A 21,839-nucleotide genomic window follows, 5' to 3' on the forward strand; every position below is an offset into this window, starting at 1 on the left:
GTGTGGCTGCAGATAAGGGCACCCCCTGCCAGCACCACCACTGCCACCTGCCCAGAACCCCCAGTGTCACCCCAAGCTGCCACAGCCCCATCCATGGCATTGCCCCCCGGGACCCCCAGCACACCCCCAGGCACAGCCCCTCTGTAAACCTTTATTTCAGCTGGTGCACAGGGCACCACGGGGGGCACCAGCTCTGTGCCCCCCAAAAACAGCACCTGGGGGGGCCCTGGCAGCACCCCTGGCCCTGCACCATAGTGGGGGCACCAGGGACGCCCCGAGCAGGGGGCTCTGACAGACAGGGCCCCCCTGGCAGCATAGTGGGCACGGCGAGCCCCCCACTGTGCCCCTGGCAGCTCCCCCGGCACCTCCGGGGGCTCTCGGCACAACCAGGACCCTGCAGGGGGAACGGGTGTCAGCAGGGACCCCGGGGCAGGGACCCCGGGACAGGGACCCCATAGCAGAGATTCCATAGCAGGGACCCCGGGACAGGGACCCCATAGCAGAGATTCCATAGCAGGGACCCCACAGCAGAGACCCCAGGGCAGAGATCCCAGAGTGGGGTCCCTGGCACTTGGGGACCCCAACACTGGGCACCCTGGCACACGTGGCAGCCAGGCCCCACTGCACCCCAGCCCCGGGGGTCCCTGTGCCCCAGCCCCTCTGTGTCCCAGGCCATGAGTCCCTGTACCCTCAGCCCCGAGGGGTTCTATCTCCCACCCCGGGCGTTTCCATGTCCCATCCCGAGGGTTCCCCTTCCCCGTGTCTCCACCCACCGGCGCCGGGCCCGGCTACGTCATCGTCTCCTCTTCCTCCTCCTCCTCTTCCTCCTCGGCCCACCCGCCCAGCGGCATCTCCCGCAGCTGCGAGGCCCGGGCAGCCGAGCCTGGGGGGCACAGGGGGGTCAGGACCTCCAGAGCCCCCCCTGCCCAGCTCCAGGCCCGGCCCCGTGGTGGGGGGGTGCCAGCAGTGTCCCCCCAGCCCCCCGGGACGCCCCCTGGGCTCACCTGTGGTCACGAAGGGGGGTTTGGGTGCCCCCGCAGGCTGGGGGCCCTGCGGCTGCTGCTGCTGCTGCTGGTGGAGCTGGGGGGGACAGGGGTCAGGGGAGAGCAGAGAGCCAGGATGAGTGCTCGAAGCACCCCCAGAGCCCCCCGATTGCTGCTGGAGCCCCCCACCACAGCAGAGCCCGCCGTGCTGGCACTGGAGCCCCCCGTGGGGCAGCAGGACAGGGGTCCCTCAGCCCGGACACTCCCCAGCCCCAGGGGGGTGGCAGAAGGGGCACCAGGGGTGACACCAGGGACCACCAGCGCCCTGTCAGGCCGAGAACACAGGGTGGGTGTCACCCAGCCGGCCAGGGAGGGTGGGGGCAGCCTGGCATGGCACTGGGGACAAGGGACGGGGCACAAGGACCGGGGCCAGGCAGAGCACGCAGACAGTGACACTGTGGTGAGAGACACCAGGGAACCCCAAGGGCCTGTGTCCCGGTGGGCAGGGGGACCCCGGGAACGGCGGGTGACACACCTGGTGCAGGTAGATGGCGTGCAGGCTCATCTCGGCAGAGGCCACCTCAGCCAGCAGCGCCGAGCGGCTCAGGCTGCGCAGCCGCGACTCGCTCAGCGCCGGCCTGGGGGCACGGCAGGGGCGGTGACAGCCCCGCCACAGCGCCCTCCTCCCTGTGACACCCCCGACTGCCACCGCATCCCTCCCTGCCACCCCTTCCCGCTGTGACACCCCCGAGTGCCACCGCATCCCTCCCTGCCACCCCTTCCCGCTGGGACACCCCCGAGTGCCACCGCGTCCCTCCCTGCCACCCTCCTCGCTGTGACACCCCTGAGCTGCCATGACACCCCCTCCTCTCCCCTCCCGACCCCCGTCCCCACGACACCCCCTCAGTAACACCCCTGACTGCCCTGGCACCCGTCCCAGCCCTGTCCCCCCTCCCGCCGCCCCCCGTCCCACCTGTCCTCGGGGCCCTGGTGCTCGGCAGGGCTCTCGGGGGCTGCGCAGGTGCCCAGGGGGGTCCGCAGGGACGCCAGCAGGCTGGCGGTGGCGCTGGCCGTGCTGCAGGGCTGCCCGAAGCGCGGGTCCCGGGCCACCAGCCCGCTGGCCGCCAGGACACTGCTCACCAGCGCCTCGGGCTGCGGGGACACCCGTCAGGGGACACACAAACACCCCCGGGCACCCCCCGAGGCGCCCCCACTCACCGCCAGGGCCGAGTCCTCGGACAGCAGGGACGCGGGCAGCGGCCCCTCGGGCAGCAGGTGCCGCGGGGCGGGCGCGGTGGCCGCGTCGCGGGTCACCTGCGCCTGGAGGTGGCCGAGGAAGCGGCGGGCGGGCGGCGGCGGCCGCCAGCTGGGGTTGCTCAGGGCGAAGCGCATGAGCGACAGCTCCGTCTTGCCGTGCTCCGCCTGGCGCTCCGGGGGCGCCTCCGTGTGTCCCTCCGACAGCCACTGCGGGGACAGGGACGTGGCACGCCCAGCCCAGCACGGACACAGGAGCGCCCCGCCCGGCCCCGCGCTCACCTGGGGGTTGCCGTGGTGGCGCACGTCCAGCTGCGCGAAGGAGCAGATGTCGCCCACGCCCGCCACCTCCACCGTGAAGTTGCGGAAGAAGTCCACGATGTCGAGGGCGCGGGGGGGGAAGGCGAAGATGAGGATCAGGGGTGTCACCAGGGGGCTCAGCAGCTCCTCCAGGATGAAAACCTGCGGGGGGGGCAGCGGGATCTGGGGGTGTCCCGGGGCGGAGGGCCCAGATTTGGAAGCCCTGGGGTGGGATGTCCAGGGCGGGGCTATCAGGTCCTGAGCAGGGCAGTCCTTGGGCTGCCCGGGGTGGAGGGATCTCAGCCTGGGGGATTCCAAAGCAGGAGGCTCCTGGGTGGGGGTGCCTCGAGAGCGGGGAGCCCTGATGCAAGAGGGTCCCAGCGTGGGGAATCCAGGGTACAGGATCCTGGCACAGGAAGGTCCCACTCTGAGGGGTCCTGGGGGTGGGGGATCCCAGGGCAGGGGATTGGGACAGGGAGTCCCAGGGCAACGGGGTCTTGGAGCAGGGGGTCTCAGTGTTGAGGGGTCTGGGCTGGGGATCCTGATGTGGGGAGTGCCAGGGCTGGGAAGTCCCAGGAAGGGGGGCTCCCAGTCTGTGGGGTGCTGGTGGTGGGGAGCAGGGGGAGAGGATGGTCCCAGGGGAGCGGGGTCCTGGGGAGGAGGGTGGGCTGCACGCACCGCCTTGTACTGGAAGAGCTGTGCCATCTCTGCTCGTGTCTCAGCACGGCCAGCACGGCCCTGCCAGTGCTCGGGCAGGTAATGAACGTGTGCCAGGACCCGCTGCAGCAGCTGCTCCGGGCACCACACCGCGTGCTCGTCCGGGATGAAGGACCTGCAGGGCACAGCCGGGGCCCCACCTCAGCCCCCCGCTGCCCACCCGGCCCCGCATGGCACGGCAGAGTCTGGCCCCAGCACCCACTCAGCCACCGTGACCCCAGCACCCACCCGGCCACAGTGACCCCAGCACCCACCCGGCCACAGTGACCCCAGCACACACCCGGCCATGGTGACCCAAGCACCCACTCGGCCACTGTGACCCCAGCACCCACCCGGCCACCGTGACCCCAGCACCCACCCGGCCACCGTGACCCCAGCACCCACCCGGCCATGGTGACCCAAGCACCCACTCAGCCACCATGACCCCAGCACCCACCCGGCCACCGTGACCCCAGCACCCACCCGGCCACCGTGACCCCAGCACCCACTCAGCCACTGTGACCCCAGCACCCACCTGGCCACGGTGACCACGAGCCCCAGCAGCGTGATGGCTGTCAGGATGTGCTGCACCGTCAGCACGTCCTCGTCGTACACGGTGAGCACGATGAGCACGGCCAGCACGGAGCCGGCGAAGAAGCCGACGTGGCGAGCCAGCACGGCCAGCAGCGGGCTGCTGAACGAGTCCATGTACCTGGTGGCGGGCGCGTGGCCGCGGCCCAGGCGCGCCTGCAGCTCGTGGCCCAGCTCGTTGAAGTGGCGCAGGTAGTGGCGCGCGTAGAGCGACCAGCGGCGCGCGCCCAGGCTGCCCGGGGCCCGCTTCAGCCCCTCGGCGTAGCTGAAGAAGGCGAGCAGCAGGCGCCAGCCCAGCACGCAGGGGCACAGCGCCAGGTTGGCCACCCCCAGCAGCACGGCCGCCCGCGCCAGCCCCCGCGCCAGCGCCCGCCGCGCGCCCGCCCGCTTCACCTGCGGCCGCAGGCTCCAGGTGTTCTGGAAGAGCGCGGCCGGGCCGCGGAACAGCAGCAGCTCCAGGTTGAACTGCAGCCCGCGCGTCAGGAACACCACGGGGCCCAGCAGCGGCAGGCGGAAGCGCACGGGCAGCAGGGATTTGTTGACCATGGCCACGGTGTAGTTGCGGAAGCGCAGGATGCGGTGGTGGATGTCGAGCTCCGTCAGCTCCCGGCGCGGCACGCACAGGGGCTGGCGCCGCTGCAGGGCCAGCAGCCGGGCCTGCACCGACTGCCAGCTGTGGTTACACAGCTCCTCCTGCGGCAACGGCACGGGCATGGGCACGGGGCACCCGCGGCACAGCGCCGCTCGGCACCGGTGTCACTCGGCATGGCCCTGTGCCCAGTGGCACCTTATGGCCCAGCCAGAGCCCAGCCCCTCTGTGGCACCTGACAGCCCAGCCCAGAGCCCAGTCCCCCCCAGTGTCACCTTACAGCCCAACCCAGCCCCCAGCCCCTCTGTGGCACCTTCTAGCCCAGCCCAGAGCCCTGTTCCCCCGGCAGCCCCAGCCCAGCCCGGCGCCCTCACCGCGGGGATGCCCAGTGCTCGGATGTAGAAGCTGCGGATCTCCCAGTAGCCCACGAGGCGCCGCAGCGCCGTGACCAGGCGGCAGAGCCACACTGCGCCCGCCAGCACCAGCAGGAACAGCAGCCACCCGCTGCCACGGAGCCTGCGGGGACACGGGTGTCACCAGTGCCACTGGAACCCCCCCACAGACACACCGGTGCCAACAGAACCAGGAGGCACCTGCTGACACAAAGCCCGCGGGGACACAAGTGTCAGCAGGGCCAACAAACCCCTCACAGGCAGCAGCCACCCACTGCCATGAAGCCTGCAGAAACACAGGTGTCACCAGTGCCACCAACCGCCTCGCTGCCATCTACAGCCTCAGAGACTGCTGGGGACACGTCACCCACAGCACCAGGATGCGATGCAGCCACACCAGTGGCACCCTGACCCCGCAAAGCCACGCCGGTGGCTCTGGCACCTCTGCACGGCCACGCAGGCGGCAGCAGGAGCCGTAGCCACCCACCACCGCTGACCCTTTGGGGACACGCGTGTCACCCCCGCCGCTGGGAGCCCCCGTGTCCCCCCAGCACTGGTGTCCCCCGTGCCCCTGCCCACCTGCGGGCGCACTGTGGGGCGGGCAGCACGGCGTCGGGCAGCGTCACCTTGGCGCGCTCGGGGACGTGGCTGTGGTTGAGCGGGCGCGTGGCGAAGAGCACATCATAGTCCACGCAGCAGAGCAGGAACGTGCTGAAGGTGACCACGAACAGGAACTGCCTGGGGGCACGGGGGGTCAGCGGGAGCCCGGGGTCACGGCCGCCCGGCACCGCACGGTGACAACGCGGCATCACTTACACCAGCTCCAGCACGTCCGAGAGCAGCACGCAGGCAAAGCCATTCCTCTGGTGGAACTGGTAGATGTGCGGGGGGGTTAAGGAGGCTATGAAGGAGTGATGGACCCCCCATGTCCCCCCTCCCATCCCCAGAATCACCCCATGCTCCCCCATGTCCCCAACAGTGCCACCAGGGGCTGTGCCAGGATATCTTGGTGAAGAAACTGTCCAGGTCCTTAATGTGGTGCCACGAGTCTGGGGGGAAAAACACGGGAGGGTCAGGTGGGAATGTGGTACCGGCCCCCCCCCCCGGGACCCCCTCGCCCCGCCCAGGACCCAGAAACACCTCCTGGGGTCCCCAAACAGCCCTTGGGACCCGGATCCCGCGCCAGACCGGCACCCCAGTACCTGTCGGTCCTTCAGTGACGTGCAGCAGCAGCTGCTCCTCCTCCTCCTCGCCGGGGGGCGAGTCCTCCTCACAATCCTCCAGCCGCCGGTACTCCCGGTAGTCCCGGTCCTCCTCTCCCTGCTCCGCCATCACCTGCCGGAGAACGGGAGCGCCTGCCGCCGCCGTGGGGCCGCCGCCATGGGGCAGGCGGGGGGCGGAGGGGTCGGGGGCAGATGTGGGGCACCGGAAATGCCGCTGGGGTGCCGCAGCGCCGCCCGCGTGCCCCGAATTCGGGTGGCCTGAGCTGGCCCTGACCGCGGGCAGGTGACACCGCAGGTGCCACCGGCCCGTCCTGTCCCACCGGCCAGGGCAGTGGCAGAGCCTGCCGTGACCCCGCAGGGCTCCCCGGGAGGGACCCCCTGCGAGGCCCGAGGGACCCCGATACTTCCCCAGCCGTCCCTCGGGCCACGCTGTGCTGCCCAGCCCGAGTGGGGCGGGGCGCCTCTCCCCACGGACCCCTGTGTCCACAGCCCCCCACACCCTTCACCCCACAGAGCCCCCCTCCCCACGGACCCGTGTACCCACAGACAGCCCGCAGACCCCACCCAGCACGGACACACCGCCCCGGAGCCGGGACCAGCTGAGCACCAGTCCCGAGCCCCGGTGGCCTCTCAATGCCTTGCGGACCCCGGCCCGGGGAAGGACTGGAGCCCCCACCCCTCTGGGGCAGGGCAGGAGCCCGGACCTTGGGGCAGGAGGACAACCCCCTACAGGGGAGGACGGGACCCAAAACTCTTGGAAGGGACCCCAAACCCTTGGATGGGACCATCGCTCCCTGGGGAAGGGTGGGACCCCCACGCCTGGAGCAGAACGGGACCCCCCGTTCACCCCCCCCACGGTCCCCTTACCGCCGCCCCGCAGCGCCGCGCGTCACCAGCGTCCCCCGCGGTGGCCGCAGCCGCTGTCCGGCCAGGCCGGTGGCCGCGGGTGACACCGTCCGGCCCCACGTGTCCGGGGCTGACTCACGGCGCGGGGCTGATGCAGCAAGAGGGACGCGACCCCACTTGTGCAACACCCCTTGGGGACAGCGGCCGCGTCCCCCGGGATCGGGTGTCCCGGCGGGTGACATCGGCACGGCCCGTCCCCAACCAGCTCCGCATCGGGAAGCCAAAAATACCCGCGGAGCCCGAAAATAGCCCCGGAGGGTAAAGGGTGGGGGGGCCGGGAGATCCCCGGGCCGGGCGGCCGGGACACCCCCGGGGCCAGGGACACAGCCCAGGGGACGGTGGCACCCGAGGGACACGGCGGCCGCCGGCAGCGGCCCCGGGGACCCTGCCGGGACACACGTGCTTTTCCGCAGCGTCACCTGTGCCACGGGGACCCCCGCGACTCCGCACGGGGACGCGGACACCTGCCCGTGGGGACACGGCAGGTGACACCCCCGCGGTGACACGAGCCCCGGTGGTGACACATGGCTGTGCCTACGGGGCTCGTCAGTGACCCCCGCGAGTGCCCCGGGACCACACGTGGGGACCGCCAGGGCCGCAGGGGACACACCGGGTCCCGGGGCAGCGGCCGGGCTGAGGGACCCCAGGAAGAGCGGCGTGACCCCGCTCTGGGGACAGCGGGGCTCCGCCGCCCCGGTACGCGCCGCCCCGTCCCTGCTCACCTGGCGCTCGGTGCCGGCCCGGTCCCGCCGGTGCCGGGCGCTCAGGGGGCCCCGCGCTCGCCCCGGGCCCCGCCGCCGGCCATGGCAGCACCGGCAGCAGCCCGGGCAGCGGCGGGGTCGGGGGTGCCGGTGCGCGCTCCGAGCTCCGCCGCGGGTTCCGGTGCGGGTCCGGCGGTCCGGAGGCGGCCCCGGGGAGGAGCGGGTGTGCCGGGCCCGGGGATCGGCGGGGTCAGGGCGCGGAGCCCGGGAAGGGCCCGAGGCGGTGGAGCGGGGCCGGTGCGGGTCGGGGCCGGCGCAGGGCCCGGGCCGCGGTGTTGGGCTCCGCCCGCCCGGGCCCGCCCCGGGCCCGCCCCGCGCCGCCCGGTGCCGCCCCCGGAGCCGCCCCCGCCCGGAGCCGCCATGCCGCTGCCGGTGCTCTTGCTGCGGGCAGCGGGCGCTTGGACCCGGCTCCGGCCGCCCTCCGTGCCGGGGCGCAGGTACCGGGGGAGCGCGGGGCATCCCGGGCGGATCCCGGAGCCTCGGCTCCCTTGGGAACCCCAACTCCTGCTGGCAGGAGCGCCGAGTCGGGGGTCGCGGGGGTCCCGGGGGTGCGAGTCGGGCTGCGGGGGAGCCAGGGGTGCCGGGAACCCGCGGGGGCTCCCGGACACCGGGATCCCTGCGCGGGGACCGCGGGGAGGCCGGGGCTCCGGGAGGTTACGGGGTCCGGGGGCTTTCCGGAGCAGCGGGACGGGAATCGGAGCGGGGGCAACACGTGGGCAGGTGCTGGGGAGCCCCGGGCTGCCCTGGGAGGAGGAGCCCGCCGCTGGGTGCGGTGCGGTGCGGGGAGCTCGCACTTTGCAGCCCTGCGGCGTCCGGGAGCTTCCCAAACTCACGGGCCCTTGGGGTGGGGGCACCCCAACTCCTGGTGGGGGATTGGACTCCGGGATTCCGGGCGGTCCTGGGGGATCCTGGCTCCCTTGGAGGCAGGAACACAACTCCTGAGGGGGGAGATGGGATTCTGAGGTGCCTGGGCTGATCCCTGGGGGCTCCCCCAGGTTCATTTCATTCACCCCTCTCCCCAGTTTCAGGTATGGGGGGCGCCTGGGGCTGGCCGCGCCCCCCCGGCCGCCCCCCGCGCCCCCGGCCCCGCGCCGGCTGCTCCTGGTGGGCTCGGCCTCGGGCTGCGTGCTGCTGGGGCTGCTGCGCACGGCCGCGCGCTGCCAGGAGGCCACCACTGTCCCTGCTGTCCCCTCTGCTGCTCCCGAGCCGCCAGAGCCCCCCCCGGAGACCCCCTTTGACTGGCCGCTGTTCTGGACCTTCCTGCGCCCGCAGCTCCTGGCGCTCTCCGCTGCTGTTGTGGTGAGCAGGGCGAGTGGGTGGCCATGGCCGCCCTTGTCCCCACTGTCCCTGTGTCACACCTGAGCTGTGGAGGAACACACTGCCCCAGTGCTGCAGCGTGATGGCCACTGTCCCATTGACATGGTGTGACACCCGCCATCCCGCTGCCTGTCACTGTCCTGGTGCCACAGCATGATGGCCGTGGTTCCTGTGCAGGGTGTAGCATGCCACGGTCCCCATGGCATGGTGTGGCAGCCACTGTCCTGGTGCCATTGTGTGACACCCACCATCCTGGTATCTGCTGATGTGTGACACATGCTGTCCCAGTGGCACAGTGTGACAGCCACCATCCCAGTGCTGACACAAGATAGCCACTGTCTGGTGACATGGCATGACCCCCACTGTCCCAGTGCCATGGTGTGGCACCCCGTGCTGCTGTCCCGGTGCCGTGACAGCCGTGTTCCTGTCGCTGTGTGTCCCCGCAGCTGGCACTGGGCGCAGCCCTGCTCAACGTGCGCATCCCGGTGCTGCTGGGCCAGCTGGTGGACGTGGTGGCGCGGTGTGCCCGCGGCCACGTGGCCACCTACCTGCGGGAGGTGCGGCGCCCGGCCCTGCGCCTCCTCGCCGTCTACTGCCTGCAGGTGAGTGCCGACCCCCCAAAGGGGGGTCCTGGGGTGCCCCCCGGCCCTGCTGACCCCCCTGTCCCGCAGGGCCTGCTGACCTTCGGGTACATCGCGCTGCTGGCCCGCGTGGGCGAGCGGGTGGCCGGCAACATGCGCAAGGCTCTCTTCAGCGCCCTGCTCAGGTAACCCCGGCAGGGGTGGGGCACGGGAGAGGGGGTGCCCGGGGACCCCCACCCACCGCTCCCCCGGCAGGCAGGCAGGAGGTGGCCTTCTTTGATGCCACACGCACGGGGCAGCTGGTGACACGGCTGACGGCCGACATCCAGGAGTTCAAGTCTTCCTTCAAGCTGGCCGTCTCCCAGGTGAGCCTGGCCTCTCCCAGGTGAGCCTGGCCATGTCCCAGGTGAGCCCAGCCATCTCCTGGGCCAGCCTGGCCATGTCCAAGGTGAGCCCGGCCATCTCCTGGGCCAGCCTGGCCATGTCCCAGGTGAGCCTGGCCTCTCCCAGGTGAGCCTGGCCATGTCCCAGGTGAGCCCAGCCATCTCCTGGGCCAGCCTGGCCATGTCCCAGGTGAGCCTGGCCTCTCCCAGGTGAGCCTGGCCATGTCCCAGGTGAGCCCAGCCATCTCCTGGGCCAGCCTGGCCATGTCCCAGGTGAGCCTGGCCATCTCCTGAGCCAGCCTGGCCATGTCCCAGGTGAGCCCGGCCATCTCCTGGGCCAGCCCGGCAGTCCCCCCAGCCTCTGTGTCCCCCAGGGCCTGCGCAGCGGCACCCAGACCGCCGGCTGCTTCGTGTCTCTGTACCTGCTCTCGCCCAAGCTCACGGGGCTGCTGCTCGTGGCGCTGCCGGCGCTCGTGGGTGCCGGTGCCTTCATCGGCGCCTTCCTGCGCGGCCTGTCCCGCCAGGCTCAGGAGCAGGTAACCCTCACTGAGACCCCCTGCCCTGCCAGCCCCGAGCGTGGGCGCGGGGCGTCTCTGATGTCCCCGCTGTCCCTGCAGGTGGCCAAGGCCACCGTGGTGGCCGACGAGGCGCTGGGCAACGTGCGGACGGTGCGCGCCTTCGCCATGGAGGAGCAGCAGGCAGGGTAAGGGCGAGGGTGGGCCCTGGGGGTGGTGGGCGTGGGGCAGAGGGGACCCCGGCCCACCCCTGCCCCAGGCTGTTCCGTGCCGAGGTGGACCGTGCCGGCCATCTGAGCGAGCAGCTGGGACTCGGCATCGCCGCCTTCCAGGGGCTCTCCAACCTGGCGCTCAACGGTCAGTGGGGTCACGCAGTGCGACGTGGGGGCGGTGGGTGGGACTCCCTTGGGCAGGACCTCCCCCATGCCCCTTCTGCATGTCCCCTTCAAATCCAGCTCTGCCCCCACCCCACAGGCATCGTCCTGGGAACCATCTTCGTGGGTGGCTCCCTGATGGCTGGAGACCAACTCTCACCCGGTGACCTCATGTCCTTCCTGGTGGCCTCACAGACAGTGCAAAGGTCAGGGCAGGGCCCAGCGGTGCCCCCAGAACCCCTGGTACCCCCTGTACCCTGCAGCCTGCCTGGGCACAGCCCTGAGCTCAACCTCTGCCCTTGTGCATCCCAGGTCCTTGGCCAGCATCTCCATCCTGATGGGCCAGGTAGGTGGGGTGAGGGGTCCTGGCACCCCCTGAGGCTGGGGATTCAGGTTTGGGGCTCTGGGGCTGCTTTCACCACCCTCCCTGTGGGTGAGATGGGGTCTGAGTGCCAGTGAAGTGGGGTCTGGGGGCCATGAGGTGCTCCTGCTGTCCCCCCACAGGTGGTGCGGGGTCTGAGTGCTGGTGCCCGTGTCTTGGAGCTGCTGAGACTGGAGCCCCTCGTGCCACTGCAGGGGGGTGCCACCATCCCTGCCCACTCCCTGCTTGGACGCATCTCCTTCAACCACGTCTCCTTCAGGTGAGTCCCAGCAGGCCCCTGCCTGGCCCCCATGGCTCTGAGCCACCCCATGGACAGGGGGATTGGCACCATGTCCCCACAGCCCTGCAGCCCCTGCTCCTCTCCCTGCAGTTACCCCACCCGGCCTGGCTACCCTGTCCTGAAGGACTTCAGCCTCACCCTGCCCCCCTGCCAGACCGTGGCCATCGTGGGCCCCTCAGGAGGAGGTACCAGCACCCCCACCTCTCCCTGGGCGCATCCTCCTGCAGCCCAGTCCTCTGCCCAGTGTGCCCAGTGTGTGCCAGGGACTGGGAGCCCCCCAGGGCTCCGGAGCAGGGGGGCTCAGGGGTCCCCTCCCCAGGGAAGTCAACCGTGGCAGCGCTGCTGGAGCGGTTCTACGAGCCCACGGCAGGAACCATCACCCTGGATGGGCACGACATCGCTGGCCTGGACCCCTCCTGGCTGCGGGGGCAGGTCATCGGCTTCATCAGCCAGGTGGGGACAGGAGTGCTGCTGGCCAGGGCCCCCTGGTGTCCCTGGGCAAGGAGAGGGAGGTGGGGCTGGCTGGGCTCAGTGCTGAGGGCCGGGTGTGCTGCAGGAGCCGGTGCTGTTTGGCACCACCATCATGGAGAACATCCGCTTCGGGAAGCCAGGAGCCTCTGATGCCGAGGTGTACGAGGCTGCCCGGCTCGCCGACGCTGACGGCTTCATCCGCAGCTTCCCCGAGGGCTACGACACCATCGTGGGTATGGCCGGGGTGGGAGGGGCCAGCCCAGCTGAGGTGGTCCCGGTCCAGTGGGGACCCCGGTGCTGGTCGCTGCTGAGGTTCACAGGGAGCCGTGGCCGCGCTGGGCTCTGAGCAGGAGGGATGGGCTCCAGCTGTGGGGGGTCCTTGGCTGCGGGCCGGGGTGGCGTCCCCGGGCTCTGTGGCACGGACACAGCGGGGATCCCCTGGCACGGTGCGGCGCAGCATCCCCACGGTGTCCCCGCGGTGCCCTGCAGGCGAGCGCGGCACGGCGCTGTCCGGGGGGCAGAAGCAGCGCATCGCCATCGCCCGGGCGCTGCTCAAGGACCCGGCCGTGCTGATCCTGGACGAGGCCACGAGCGCGCTGGACGCGCAGGCGGAGCGGGCGGTGCAGGCGGCGCTGGAGCGCGCTGCCGCCGGCCGCACCGTGCTGCTCATCGCGCACCGCCTCAGCACCATCCGCGGCGCGCACCTCATCGCCGTGCTGGCCCGCGGCCGCGTGGCCGAGGTGAGGCGGGCGCAGGGCGGGCACGGGCCCCGCAGGTGACGCCTGGGTGCGCCCCGCAGGTGACACCATCGGCTGTCCCCGCTGTCTCCGCAGGCGGGGACTCACGAGGAGCTGCTGCGGCGGGGGGGTCTCTACGCCGAGCTCATCCGACGGCAGACGAAGGAGGGGTCCTGAGGGGTCCCCGCGCTGCTCCCCAATAAAGCGGCGCTGCCAGGCGGACCGGGCTGCGCTCTGTCGCGGGGGTCGCGAAGGGTCCTCCGGGCCGCGAGGGGGCGCCCTCGGCTCTGGGAGGGGCGGGGCCTAGTGAGTGACGTCTGTAGGGGGCGTGGCATGTGATGCTAGCCCCGCCCCTCCCTGCCGCGCTGCCCCACGGGGCGGGGGTGTCCCCTGTGTCACCCCCGGTGTCACCCCCTGTGTCACCCCTGCTCGGTGCCAGCCCCCTGCCGAGGTGCGGGACCCCTGCGTGGCCCTGCTGCTGTGAGCGTTCCCCGTGTGACCCTGGGGTGTCCCCTGTGTCACCGGGGAGTGTGGCACCCCTATCACTCCCGAGTGAGGAAACGCTGCAAGACCCCCGGGGGCTGGAGGAGTGAACCCCTACGTGACCCCGGGATGGGGGACCCCTGCACCCCCCAGGATGGAGGAGCCCCTGCGTGATTTCTGTCAGGGGGACCCCGATATTACCCCCGGGGCAGGGGGCCTCATGTGTCACCCCTGGGTGACCTCTGGGGTGGGGAGACCCCCTGTGACCCGCCGCTGGAACGAGGGGGTCGCCTGTGTCACCCTCCAGCAGCGGAGGGAGCCTGTGTCATCTTCCTGGGGTGGGGACCCTCTGCCTGACCCCGGGACGGGGGACCCCTGGAATGGGGTTACCCCTTTGTAACGCCACTGAAGGGACTGTCCCCTGTGCTGGCCCCCAAGGGAGGGGACCCTTGTGTCAGCCCCCCAGGCGGGGGTAGCCCCTGCGTGACCCCCGGGGTAGGATTAGCCCTGCATGACTCTCCCGGGGCGGGGGTCCCGCGGGTCAGCCTCTGGCTGGGAGACCCCTGTGCCAGCCCCGGAGCGGGGGGACCCTGCCACATCCTTCTGGGCTGAAGGCTCCACTGCATCCCTCCCGGGGTGGAGGGACCCCTGTGTGACCCCGGGGCGGGGGGACCTCGGTGTGACCCCCGGGCCGGGCTCCCCGGGCTGCCCGGTGCAGGGGCGCTGTCTGCCGCCCCCCTTCCCCGGGGGTCCCGGCCCCCCCGCACCCCAAGGCTGCGGCCGCCGGCGGGGGCGGCGGGTGGAGCCGCGGGAGGGGCGGGGGCGGCGGCGGCGGGGGACGGCGGGGACCGGCGGCGGCTGCGCCGCGGCGGGAGCGGAGCCGGGAGCGGGACCGGGACCGGGGCTGGGGCTGGAACTGGAGCTGGGATCGGGGCTGGGACCGGATCCGGGACCGGGATCAGGAGGGGGACCGAGGCTGGAATCGGGACCGGATCGGGGACCAGGGCTCGAACCGGGACCGGGATCGGAGCCGAGACCGCGGCCGGGGCTGAGGCTGGGGCTGGGAGCGGGACGGGGGCTGCGCTGCGCTGCCCGCGGTTCCGCGGCGCCGGCCGGGCGGCACCGGCAGCGGCAGCGTGACGGACCGGGGGCAGCGCGGCGGCCGCTCCTGCCCCCCCATCCCTGCCTTCCTCTCCCCTGCCCACCCTCCTCCTCCCCCGTTCCCTCCCGCCGGCTGCGCCCTGAGCCCGGTGCGGCGATGGGCTGAGGCTGCGGGGCAGCGCGGGGCCCCGGCCGCAACAGGATGAGGAGGGGCTCGGAGGGCAGCGGGGAGGGCGAGGGGCTCTCGAGCCTGCGGGCGTTCGCCCACAGCTCCTCGCTGCACGGCATCAGCCACGTCTTCGCCTACGGGGCCGTGTCCCTGCGCCGCGTGCTCTGGGGCGGCTTTTTCCTGGGCTCGCTGGGGCTGCTGCTGCTCGTGTGCGCCGAGCGCGTCGCCTACTTCCTCACCTACCCGCACGTCACCAAGCTGGACGAGGTGGCTGCCCGCAACCTCACCTTCCCGGCCATCACCATCTGCAACCTCAACGAGTTCCGCTTCTCCAAAATCACCCGCAACGACATGTACCACGTGGGCGAGCTGCTGGCGCTGCTCAACGAGCGCTACGAGATCAGCAACCCGCAGCTGGCCGAGCCCCACGTCCTGGCCGCGCTGCGCGACAAGGCCAACTTCAAGAACTTCAAGGCGAAGCCCTTCAGCATGGCCGAGTTCTACAACCGCACGGGCCACGACCTGGCCGACATGCTGCTGCAGTGCTCCTTCCGCGGCACCGGCTGCACTGCCCGCAACTTCACCGTGGTGAGTGCCCGGGGCCGGGGAGGGGACCCGCCGGGTGGCCCGGGGCTGCGGAGGGACCCGGGAGTCCTGCTGGGGGCAGGCACCGGCAGGCGATGCCCCTCTGTCACCCCAGCCCCGCAGCACTCTCAGCCCTGCCCGGCCCACCGGAGACAGCACCCCCGCAGCGGGATGTGCCCACCCTGGGTCCTGCAGGGGCGCCAGGCGGCTGCGGGCAGTGCCAGGATGGAGTGGGGCTGTGCTGGGCACTCTGGGCTGCCCGGACTCTCTGCTGGCACGCAGGGGTGTGCTGGGCACAGGATGATTGCGGGTACAGGATGCTCGGGGTTGTGGGGTGCTCAGGGTGCTCCCAGCTGTGCTCTCCTGCACGGGGTGTCACTTGTACAGGTGCTCACAGGTGCAGCCCCCACCGCCCGTGCCAGCCTCAGGTGCCACTGGGCACCGCCAGCAGCAGCTGCTGCCCCGACTGTTGGCACAGAGGCTCCCATGGGCAGCTCTTCCATGGGTGGGGGTCCCCGTGCCAGCCCTGCTGGGACCCCCTGCTGCTGCTCCCAGCACCCTCCACCCCGACCCCCAACATCCCCATTCCTGCCCCCAGCACCTCCACTGCGGCCCCAGAACAGGGCAGGGACAGTGGCACTTGTGGCAGGGAGGTGGCACTTGTGTGACAGGCAGGGACAGGCAGGGACGGGCAGGGATGGTGGCACTTGTGTGACAGGCAGGGACACTGGCACAGCAGGGATGGTGGCACAGGCAGGGTGGACAGGGACGTTACCACAGGCAGGGCGGTGGCAGGGGCAGGAGAGGCAGGGACATTGGCACAGGCAGGGACATTGGCACGGGCAGGAGAGGCAGGGACATTGGCACAGGCAGGGACATTGGCACGGGCAGGACAGGCAGGGACATTGGCACAGGCAGTGATGGCGGCATGGGCAGCACAGACACTCCCCTCCTGCCACAGCAGCACCAGGCAGCAGCGTGGGCGCTGGGCAGCTCACGTCTGCCATGCCAGCTCTGCCCAGTCCCATCACTGTCCCCTTAATGCTCTTGGAGCACTAATGAATTCACCCCGCAGCTTCGGGACGAGCTGTCCTTTGACAGGTCTGTGGCCCCATGCTCCCTGTGCTCCCTCTGTTCCCCCCGTGGCCGTGGCCAGAGCTGCTCTGCCAGTGTCCCCATAGCCTGGCAGGCAGTGGTGATGGCCCCTGGGTTTGAGGGCTGGGACATGTGGCAGCAGGGCTGAGGGTCCCCAGGGCAGGACTTGGGGTGGGTGGCAAGTGCCTGATTAGGCAGCAGGGTCCTGGCTCTGCCCCCCAGAATCCCCAGGCTCAGCCAGTCTTAGGGATTGGGATCCCCAGCTTGGGATCCTGTGACCCAGGCCACGGTGCTGAGCCCTGGCCCTGTGTCCCTGCACCTCACCCCAGCCCAGGCCTGGTGTCCCCGAGGTTCCTGGACATGTGGTGGGGCCCGAGGGCCATGGGGTGAGCTGAGTCCCCTCTCACAGCCCCCAGGGTCTGTTGGATGGGGCAGGATGGGGTGTGGGGACCGGGGATCCTCGGGGAGCAGGGCTGGGGGTCCCCGGGGCTGTGGGTCCCTGTGTGACCCCGAGTGCAGCGCGGGGGGGCTGGCACTGCTGGGGACACGTCCCCATCGCTGTCCCCACCCATGCCCCCCCCCAGCATCCCCATGCCGGGCAGCCGTTGCCATGACACCCGCCCCCCCCTTTCCTCCTTGGGCACCGCATTGCCATGGCAACGGGTCCCCACTTTGGGAGCAGCTGGTTGCCACGGCAACGCCCCCTCCGCTCCCCCCCGTGGGACATCACCCCGGGTGGGGCACCCCCGGCACCACGGGGCAGGAGCTGGGGGCCCTGGGACCCGGCTGGGGCTCAGGAGCACCCCGGGGTCCCGGCTGGGGGTTCCCATCCCCGGGAACTCAAGGTCACCCCAGGGCTCTGCTGGGGCTGTGGGACCCCGGGGGGGCTGCCCAGGGCAGGCTCTCTGCTCTGGGGGGGACACGGTGGCCTCTGCTGCTGTGACAAAGGAGTCCTGGTCCCCATCACCGCTCTGGCTTGTGCCTTCCCATCTCAAGTGTCCCCACATGTTCCCTGGAGCTGTGACGAAACCCAATATCCCTGCAGAGCCGCAGCAGCACAGGCCGGGCACCATCAGCGCCCTCGCCTTCTCCTGGCAGCACTGAGATCCTGTCCTGGGCACTGGGACCCCACCCTGGGTCCTGCAGGGCACTGGGATCCTGTCCTGGGGCACTGGGAACCCATCCTGGGTCCTGCAGGGCACTGGGTTCTGTCCTGGGGCGTACTGGGATCCTGCTCTGGGTGATGCAGGGCACTGGAATCCCCACTGCCATGTCCCCGTGTATGTCCCTGTGTGCCCACAGGGTCCCCACGGTGGCACTGCAGGTCCAAATGGGTCCCTGCAGTGGCAGTGAGCGCCCTGTCCCCGTGTCCCACGTGTGTCCCTGCAGATCTTCACCCGCCTGGGGAAGTGCTACACGTTCAACCCGGGGGGGCCGGGCCGGGAGGTGCTGACCACGCTGCAGGGCGGCTCCGGCAATGGCCTGGAGCTCATGCTCAACGTGCAGCAGGAGGAGTACCTGCCCGTCTGGGGGGACACAGGTGAGCCCCTGCACCTGGGGGGATACAGGGGGGACCTGCCCGTCTGGGGGGACACAGGTGAGCCCCTGCACCTGGGGGACACAGGGGGGACCCTGCACCTGGGGGGACACAGGGGGGACCTGCCCATCTGGGGGGACATGGGTCAGAGCACTTGGGTCCCAGCTGAGTGGGTACCCATCCTTTTGGGGGGACACAGGTGAGTACGTGTCCATCTGGGGGGGACACAGGTGAGATCCCTGACCCCCGTCCCCTGCTCTGCAGATGAGACCTCGTTTGAGGTGGGGGTGAAGGTGCAGATCCACAGCCAGGACGAGCCTCCCTTCATTGACCAGCTGGGCTTCGGCGTCGCCCCTGGCTTCCAGACCTTCGTCTCCTGCCAGCAGCAGCGGGTATCCGGGCACGGCGCCCGGGGCTGGGCACACACCCCCGAGGGACCGGGATGGGCCCCAAAGGGACTGGGATGGACCCTCACAGGGCCCGGGATGGGACCCAGAGGGACCAGAATGCACCCTCACAGGGCTTGGGATGGCCTGGTGCTGCCACAGCCAGCCCTGTGGGGACATTCCAAGCCGCGGGCACCCAGCCATGCCCATGGGGACACCCCTGCCCAGCCGTGCCATGGGTGCCATGCCACTACACAGCACAGGCTGTGGGGCAGCCCCACGCGGGCAGCGGCTCCGGCAGCGACCCCCGGCTCCGCGGAACAGCCGCCGGGGGGTGGCGGCACCGGCCCCCGCAGCCAGACACCTAAATTTAGGTGCCTGGGGTGGGCGTCACCACGTGTGCCGGCACATGGGCGGCAGGAGCGCGGCGGCAGCAGGAGCGGCCCTGGCACCCACGGGCGGGGGGTGCTGGGCCCTCACCAGGCACCATCCCCGCACCAAGGGCAGGGCGGGGGTCCGCGCTGAGCCCCCCACCCGGCACGTCCCGCTCCAGCCAGTGCCGCCCGCCGGCCCTAGCTGTGGCACCCGGTACAGGTGACAACTGCTGCAGCAGCCGTCCCCGTGCCCCGACAGGAGGGGACGGGAGGGACGGGGCTCGGGGAGGGACAGGACCCGCAGCGCTGGGGTGCGGGGTGAGCTCTGCCCGAGGGACGGCACCGCCGCGGGCCGGGAGGCGCGGCCGTGGCCGGGCACGACAGCGGGGACATCGGGGCTGGCCCGGGGCCCCAGGACGCCGTGTTTTCCTTAGCGGGTGCCCGGCAGCTGGTGTACCTGCCCCCGCCGTGGGGGGACTGCAAGGCCACCCCCATCGAGTCCGACTTCTTCACCAACTACAGCCTGACGGCGTGCCGCCTGGACTGCGAGACGCGCTACCTGGCCGAGAACTGCAACTGCCGCATGGTGCACATGCCGGGTGAGCGGGGGGCGCCCGGGGGCCGCGGGGCTGCGGCACCAGGGCACCAACCCCGGCCCCGCCGCCGCCGCCTCCCCCGCAGGCAATGCCAACGTCTGCACCCCGGAGCAGTACAAGGAGTGCGCCGACCCCGCGCTGGGTACGTACCCCGAGCCCCGCAACGGCCCCGGGCACCCCGAACCTCCCCGGGCACCCCCGAGCCTCCCCATGCCCTCATTGCTGTGACAGCAGCTCCGGTGTCCCTGTGCCCCCACCACTGTCAGAAGTGCTCTCGTGTCCCTGTGCCCCCGCCACTCAGAATGCGGCTCTGGTGTCCCTGTGCCTTCACCAGGGTGCGGGTCACTGCTGTCCCCAGATGCGCAAGGCCGGGTCCCCTCCCTGTGCCACCAACAGTGCCCGTGGCACACTCGTCCTGGGTGGCACATTTGTTCTGGGTGGCACACTTGTCCCGGGTGGGGGGACAGCACCCAGCCCTGTCCCCGGAGCATCCTGCCCCCCCCCCCGGGCAGAGGTCTGGGGTCCCGGTGCCACCCGCGCCCCCCCAGACTTCCTGGTGACGAAGGACAGCGAGTACTGCGCGTGCCGCACGCCCTGCGCCATGGTGCGCTACGGCAAGGAGCTCTCCATGGTCAAGATCCCCAGCAAGGCCTCGGCCAAGTACCTGGCCAAGAAGTTCAACAAGACGGAGCAGTACATTGCGTGAGTGACACTGCCACCTCCACTGCGCTGTCACCGCGGTGTCACCCGCCGCCTCGCCAGCGCACAGCGTGACACAGCCCCATGGCCCGGCATGACAGCGCCAACACAGGGCACAGTGTGACAGTGTGACACGGCACGGCATGGCCCCGTGGCATGAACCAGCAGTGTGACACAGGGGCCCCAGCATCCACGAACTGACACAGCCCAGTGACAGTGTGACAGGGCACACCCACCCAGCATCCCCCAGCAGACACGAACGGGGACAGCATGACAGTGTGACACAGCAGCACGACACAGCCACGCACGGCATCCCCATCACACACCAACCGACAGCCCAAAGTGACATGTGACAGGGCATGGCATGGCGTGACAGCATGGCATGGCACAGTGTGGCACAGCATGGCCTCCCTGTGCAGACCTGCCCCAGAGACGGGAAACCCACACGGCATGGCATGGCTCAGCATGGCCCAGCATGGCCTGGCACAGCACAGCCCAGTATGGCACAGCGTGGCCTGGCACACCCGTGTGCCCCCTCTGCGCTGCCCCACGGTACCCCATGGCACAGTGCAGCCCCCAGTGTGGCACGGCACAGCCTGGCACGGCACAGCCTGGCACCCCCCTGCAGCTGACAGTGCCCCCGTGTCCCCCCAGGGACAATGTGCTGGTCCTGGACATCTTCTTCGAGGCACTCAACTACGAGATGATCGAGCAGAAGAAGGCGTACGAGGTGGCGGGGCTGCTGGGTGAGGGACGGGGACCCGGGGGCGCCGGGGGACACGGGCTCTGCCCTCGCTGATGTCACCTCCCGCACAGGTGACATCGGGGGGCAGATGGGGCTCTTCATTGGCGCCAGCCTCCTCACCATCCTGGAGATCTTTGATTACCTGTACGAGGTGAGCCCCCCCGGCCTCCCCCTGCCCGGGGCTCTCCGGGCTGGGGACCCTGACCTGTCCCCCCCCCAGGTGTTCCGGGACAAACTCCTCAGCCTGTACAAGGAGAAGAAGCGGAGCCCTCGGAGCGACGGCAGCACCCTGGTAACCCCCCCGCGCCCCCCCGTCCCCCGCCCCCCGCCCGGGGGTCGCACCCCATCACCCCCCTGCTCACCGCTCTCTCGTCCCTCCGTGCGCCCGTCCAGGAGCACCCGGCGGTCCCGGGCAGCCCCACGGCCCCGCGCCCACCCAGGTACACGGGGGGGGGGCACCCGGAGCCCCCCGGGGCCGGCACGGGGGGTGCGGGGCTGTCGCTCCCCGGGGGGAGATGGGGGTCCCTGGGGGGCTCCCCAGGGCCAGGACCGGGGTGGCGTTCCCGCATTCCCTGCGAACCCCCCGCATTCTCTGCAGACCCCCCTGCATTCCCTGCAGACATCCCCCATCCTCATCATCCCCCACGGCACCTTGTTCCGGGGTACCCCTGCTGCAGGTGGGGGGTTCGGGCTGGGGTCCCCGTGGGGCAGGAGGGGGGGTCCCTGTGGGGACACGGGAGGGCCAGCCCGGCTCGAGGCTGGCTGTGCGCTGTCCCCTGCCAAAGGGGAGGGCTCCGGGGCCACCGTGGGGCACACGGGGAGGGGGCAGGGGGCAGAGCCCCCAGGGGCAGGGCTGGCAGTGGGAGCTGACCCCCACCCCCCCGCAGGGCGCCTGGCCCCCCCTGCCCGGCCCCGCGCCCCGTCTCGGCGTCGCCCCGAACCTGCTACCTCGTCACCCGGCTCTAGGGCCCCCCCCGGGCCCCCCCGCAGAGCCCAGCCCGCCCCCCCGCCGGCCGGGGGGCTGGGGGGACACCCCCGGGCCGCGGGGCGGCCTCCAGGCCTCCCCCGCCCCCTGAGGGGGCGTCGGGGGGCTGGGGGTGAGGGGCCCCCCCGGCCCCGCTCCCACCTCCCTGCATGCGCTGCCTGTGCCCCCCCGCGCTGGACATGCAACCCCTCCCCACGGCCCCCCCAAATAAAGAGGTGCCCCAGGCCTGGCTCCAGGCTGCTTGGGGGGATGGGGGGCCTGGGGTGCTCAGGGGTCTGGGGTGCCCAGGGGTCTGGGGCTCCACAAGAGAGAAGGTGGCACTGGGGGTCCCAGGGCTGGGCTGGGCTCA

General features: G+C 71.5%; 3 protein-coding genes across 5 annotated transcripts; 2 read left to right on the forward strand and 1 right to left on the reverse strand.

Annotated features, from left to right (window-relative positions):
- Positions 1–137: 137 nt before the first annotated feature.
- ATG9B (autophagy related 9B) lies at positions 138–6,137 on the reverse strand. The gene is made up of 13 exons (XM_071456349.1): positions 6,008–6,137; positions 5,622–5,706; positions 5,385–5,543; positions 4,788–4,929; positions 3,769–4,517; positions 3,216–3,369; positions 2,520–2,699; positions 2,202–2,447; positions 1,957–2,135; positions 1,519–1,621; positions 1,005–1,080; positions 774–883; positions 138–394 (listed from the first exon to the last, which is right to left on the reverse strand). The coding sequence occupies exons 1-12, from the start codon at positions 6,135–6,137 to the stop codon at positions 789–791; spliced, it is 2,298 nt and encodes a 765-aa protein (XP_071312450.1). The 3' UTR covers positions 138–394; positions 774–788.
- Positions 6,138–8,016: 1,879 nt separating this feature from the next.
- Positions 8,017–12,957, forward strand: ABCB8 (ATP binding cassette subfamily B member 8). 2 transcript variants are annotated; one of them, XM_071456422.1, is made up of 16 exons: positions 8,017–8,132; positions 8,718–8,994; positions 9,459–9,614; positions 9,684–9,778; positions 9,853–9,958; positions 10,351–10,512; positions 10,594–10,679; positions 10,751–10,848; positions 10,966–11,071; positions 11,178–11,211; positions 11,370–11,506; positions 11,618–11,712; positions 11,847–11,980; positions 12,084–12,231; positions 12,488–12,738; positions 12,832–12,957. In XM_071456422.1, the coding sequence occupies exons 1-16, from the start codon at positions 8,056–8,058 to the stop codon at positions 12,910–12,912; spliced, it is 2,043 nt and encodes a 680-aa protein (XP_071312523.1). In that variant the 5' UTR covers positions 8,017–8,055; the 3' UTR covers positions 12,913–12,957. The 2 variants fall into 2 exon arrangements, with proteins under 2 accessions (XP_071312523.1, XP_071312522.1); XM_071456421.1 differs by having other exon boundaries at positions 9,459–9,778.
- Positions 12,958–14,058: 1,101 nt separating this feature from the next.
- ASIC3 (acid sensing ion channel subunit 3) lies at positions 14,059–21,714 on the forward strand. Of its 2 annotated transcripts, XM_071456428.1 has the most exons (11): positions 14,061–15,076; positions 17,558–17,708; positions 17,970–18,097; positions 18,914–19,064; positions 19,147–19,203; positions 19,610–19,763; positions 20,415–20,506; positions 20,577–20,656; positions 20,726–20,797; positions 20,899–20,945; positions 21,393–21,714. In XM_071456428.1, exons 1-11 carry the CDS (start codon positions 14,522–14,524, stop codon positions 21,469–21,471), a joined length of 1,566 nt encoding a protein of 521 aa, XP_071312529.1. In that variant the 5' UTR covers positions 14,061–14,521; the 3' UTR covers positions 21,472–21,714. The 2 variants fall into 2 exon arrangements, with proteins under 2 accessions (XP_071312528.1, XP_071312529.1); XM_071456427.1 differs by lacking the exon at positions 20,899–20,945 and having other exon boundaries at positions 14,059–15,076.
- Positions 21,715–21,839: the final 125 nt, after the last annotated feature.

This window comes from Agelaius tricolor, unplaced genomic scaffold (genome assembly GCF_023055355.1).
Source record: "Agelaius tricolor isolate 1412-34295 unplaced genomic scaffold, bAgeTri1.0.p SCAF_58, whole genome shotgun sequence".
NCBI lineage: Eukaryota > Metazoa > Chordata > Aves > Passeriformes > Icteridae > Agelaius > Agelaius tricolor.

Excerpts from the sequence above, each read along its gene's own strand:
- ATG9B (XM_071456349.1), bottom strand. The coding sequence starts at position 6,137 with ATGGCGGAGCAGGGAGAGGAGGACCGGGACTACCGGGAGTACCGGCGG. Across the intron at positions 3,370-3,768 it reads CTCGTGGTCACCGTGGCCAG|GTCCTTCATCCCGGACGAGC; the intron begins GTGGGTGCTGGG and ends TGTGCCCTGCAG. Across the intron at positions 2,136-2,201 it reads CCGAGGACTCGGCCCTGGCG|CCCGAGGCGCTGGTGAGCAG; the intron begins GTGAGTGGGGGC and ends GTGTCCCCGCAG.
- ASIC3 (XM_071456427.1), top strand. The coding sequence starts at position 14,522 with ATGAGGAGGGGCTCGGAGGGCAGCGGGGAGGGCGAGGGGCTCTCGAGC. Across the intron at positions 19,065-19,146 it reads CCGCATGGTGCACATGCCGG|GCAATGCCAACGTCTGCACC; the intron begins GTGAGCGGGGGG and ends CCTCCCCCGCAG. Across the intron at positions 20,657-20,725 it reads TCTTTGATTACCTGTACGAG|GTGTTCCGGGACAAACTCCT; the intron begins GTGAGCCCCCCC and ends TCCCCCCCCCAG.
- ABCB8 (XM_071456421.1), top strand. The coding sequence starts at position 8,056 with ATGCCGCTGCCGGTGCTCTTGCTGCGGGCAGCGGGCGCTTGGACCCGG. Across the intron at positions 10,849-10,965 it reads CTCCAACCTGGCGCTCAACG|GCATCGTCCTGGGAACCATC; the intron begins GTCAGTGGGGTC and ends CCCACCCCACAG. Across the intron at positions 11,072-11,177 it reads GCCTCACAGACAGTGCAAAG|GTCCTTGGCCAGCATCTCCA; the intron begins GTCAGGGCAGGG and ends TGTGCATCCCAG.